General features: G+C 45.8%; 1 protein-coding gene across 1 annotated transcript in view; it reads left to right on the top strand.

Annotated features, from left to right (window-relative positions):
- Positions 1–1033: 1033 nt before the first annotated feature.
- evlb (Enah/Vasp-like b) overlaps positions 1034–2366 on the top strand; it is a 67172-nt gene continuing 65839 nt past the window's right edge. The window contains exon 1 of the mRNA XM_032543427.1: positions 1034–1467. Coding sequence (XP_032399318.1) covers positions 1463–1467 — 5 coding nt within the window. The 5' untranslated portion in view covers positions 1034–1462. The remainder of the gene's footprint in view (positions 1468–2366) is intronic.

Raw genomic sequence — 2366 nt, forward strand, 5'->3', positions numbered from 1 at the left:
CATCAGAGAGATGGCTTGTGGGTAGAAACTGTTAAAAACAGTAATAGGAAATTAGACCTAATGTTTGAGTTAGAAAAGCAGAAATTAGGAATTATTTAGACTCAAATGAAAGGAATGGATGTTGATGATAATCACAGACTGGAATATGTCAACTTTTACTCAACACTATTTCAACAACACTTCAGTTTGTTTTTCAAATACTGGAAAATGTAATAAGACGCCCCAAAATTATGTAATTCATCTGTAATTCTGATTTTTCTAATATTTTTTGCAAATATGCACAAATCTGCGTCATTTCAAACACACACCACTAGTGTTTCATAACATTGGTCTTTGAGGAAACCTCAGGTGACCTGATCCTCAGTGGAGATGGATCTGCCCCCCCCATGAGAGGAAGCAGCAGTTGGCTGCACACACACACACACACACACACACACACACACACACACACACACACAGCTGTTAGCTGGTCGATCCAGCTGCTGACAGGTGTGTGTGTCACACACACGCTGGCTGTTCTTTTCTACAGTAAAGGCTACAGTATGGTGTGTATTAAGGCCAAATACTGCATAATTATGTACAGCAGAATGCAGTATTACTTTGAGTTAGCAGTAAGAGAGTTATAAGAAGGGGAAATGGATGGGAGGACATGGAAGACAAAGTAGCTATGACAGATGATTTTAATTAGGTGTTTAGTTCAAATAACAGAAATATAAACACACACACACACTATAATACAATATATACAATATAATTTCTGCAGGGTCTTAAAGGCTTAAAGTATTTGTGGTAATCATTGAATTTCACATCCAATCATATCACTAAGATTCGTGTAAAGCTGTTCCTTGTTTTGCAGATGGATGAAATAATTTTAGAACAGTATGAGTGTTATTGTTATTTAGACAAAAAACACATTTTTATTTAATTTCGACAGAACTTATTCTGAAAGCAGCTGCTTGCAGACCGAGGGCGCCACCGTGCAGCAAAACCACCCCTCTCTCTCTCTCTCTCTCTCTATCTCTCCCTCTCTCTCTCCCTCTCTCTCCAGCCTCCCAGTGGTTGAAGGGAGGAAAAGATGGCACCTCAGAAGCCGCTGTCAGCCCCTCCGCCCGGCTTCTCGTCCCGCGGACCGCGGCGTCCTTCCCTCTGAGATGGCCTCGGCCGAACCACCAGCCGCCTGACAAGACACCGGATAACCTTTTTATCATTTCTTGTTTGTTTTTTTAAAAAGCCAGACCTTTAAAACTGTGGCCATCCGTGCAGCATTTTCCACACCCTGTCGCCTTTTCCACCCTCAACATCTGCACACCCAGCCGGCTGCGGGCTGCTGGCACCACCGCTGTTTTCTGTTATTACAGCACCAAGAGGTCCTGGATCCTTTTACTAGAACTCAACTCAAGGACAAAGCACCGAGCACACAGAAAACATCATTCATCTCATATAAACGGACAGGAGAGGAAAGATGAGGTAAGCAGAAGCATGCGTTGCTCGTTTTCTGCGCAATAACGCGCAGACTGCTGTGATTCCACTGCGCATCTTTATGGGATATGACAGGCTAAGATAAGCCAAAGCGTGTTATTAACGGGGGTACAGCTCGTTTCACTGGCGCAGTTTCACGCAGAGGCCTGTGACTTGCATGTGACCGCGTGCACAAAAGGTGTATCACAGGACCACGCGCGTTTTCGGACAGGCCGGTCACCTGTTGGCCGACACTATATGGACCTTTAAATGGAGCTGCTGCTCTCAGATCAGCACACACACACACAGCTTTGATGAAACCAGCAAACATCTCTGTCTCCAGCTCGCTCTGTGATGTGTCACGTGGAGGCTGTCTGCAGAGGAAAAAGAGGTGTTGGCATGGAAACCAGACTACACGTGCAGAATTGTTATATACGCGTTAATTGCGACACATATCTCAATCACTGGACTTACAAAGCAACCACATGTGTTTCATGTGAAGAAGCACACCTATGTGTGCACACCCACACAGATGGAACCCACATGCGCATGCACACCTTCCCAGCTGAGGACCAATCAGCTGAGAGCATCCAGACACTTGTCTCAGGGATGCAAGCACTGGTTTTACTGGCTGGGTGTGTGAGGGCCTATAAAGTGAAATGTTACTGGTAGGACCCAACCGTGCAGCCAATCAGCTGCGAGCCTGTTGCTACACAGATGTGGGTGGGGCCCCAGCAGTTGGCACGGGTTCATGATGAACAGGAGAAACCCTGAGCTGACTCTGATGGCTGTTGGCTTTGAAATCTGTGAGTGAGTGTGTGTGTGTGTGTACCAGGGTCAGAGTGGGATTTAGCCATCAGCGTGCCATAGGTCAGGTTAGTGTCTCTCTCTCTCTCTCTCTCTCTCTC

The sequence above is a fragment of the Etheostoma spectabile genome, chromosome 18, assembly GCF_008692095.1.
Source record: "Etheostoma spectabile isolate EspeVRDwgs_2016 chromosome 18, UIUC_Espe_1.0, whole genome shotgun sequence".
In the NCBI taxonomy this organism is placed as follows: domain Eukaryota; kingdom Metazoa; phylum Chordata; class Actinopteri; order Perciformes; family Percidae; genus Etheostoma; species Etheostoma spectabile.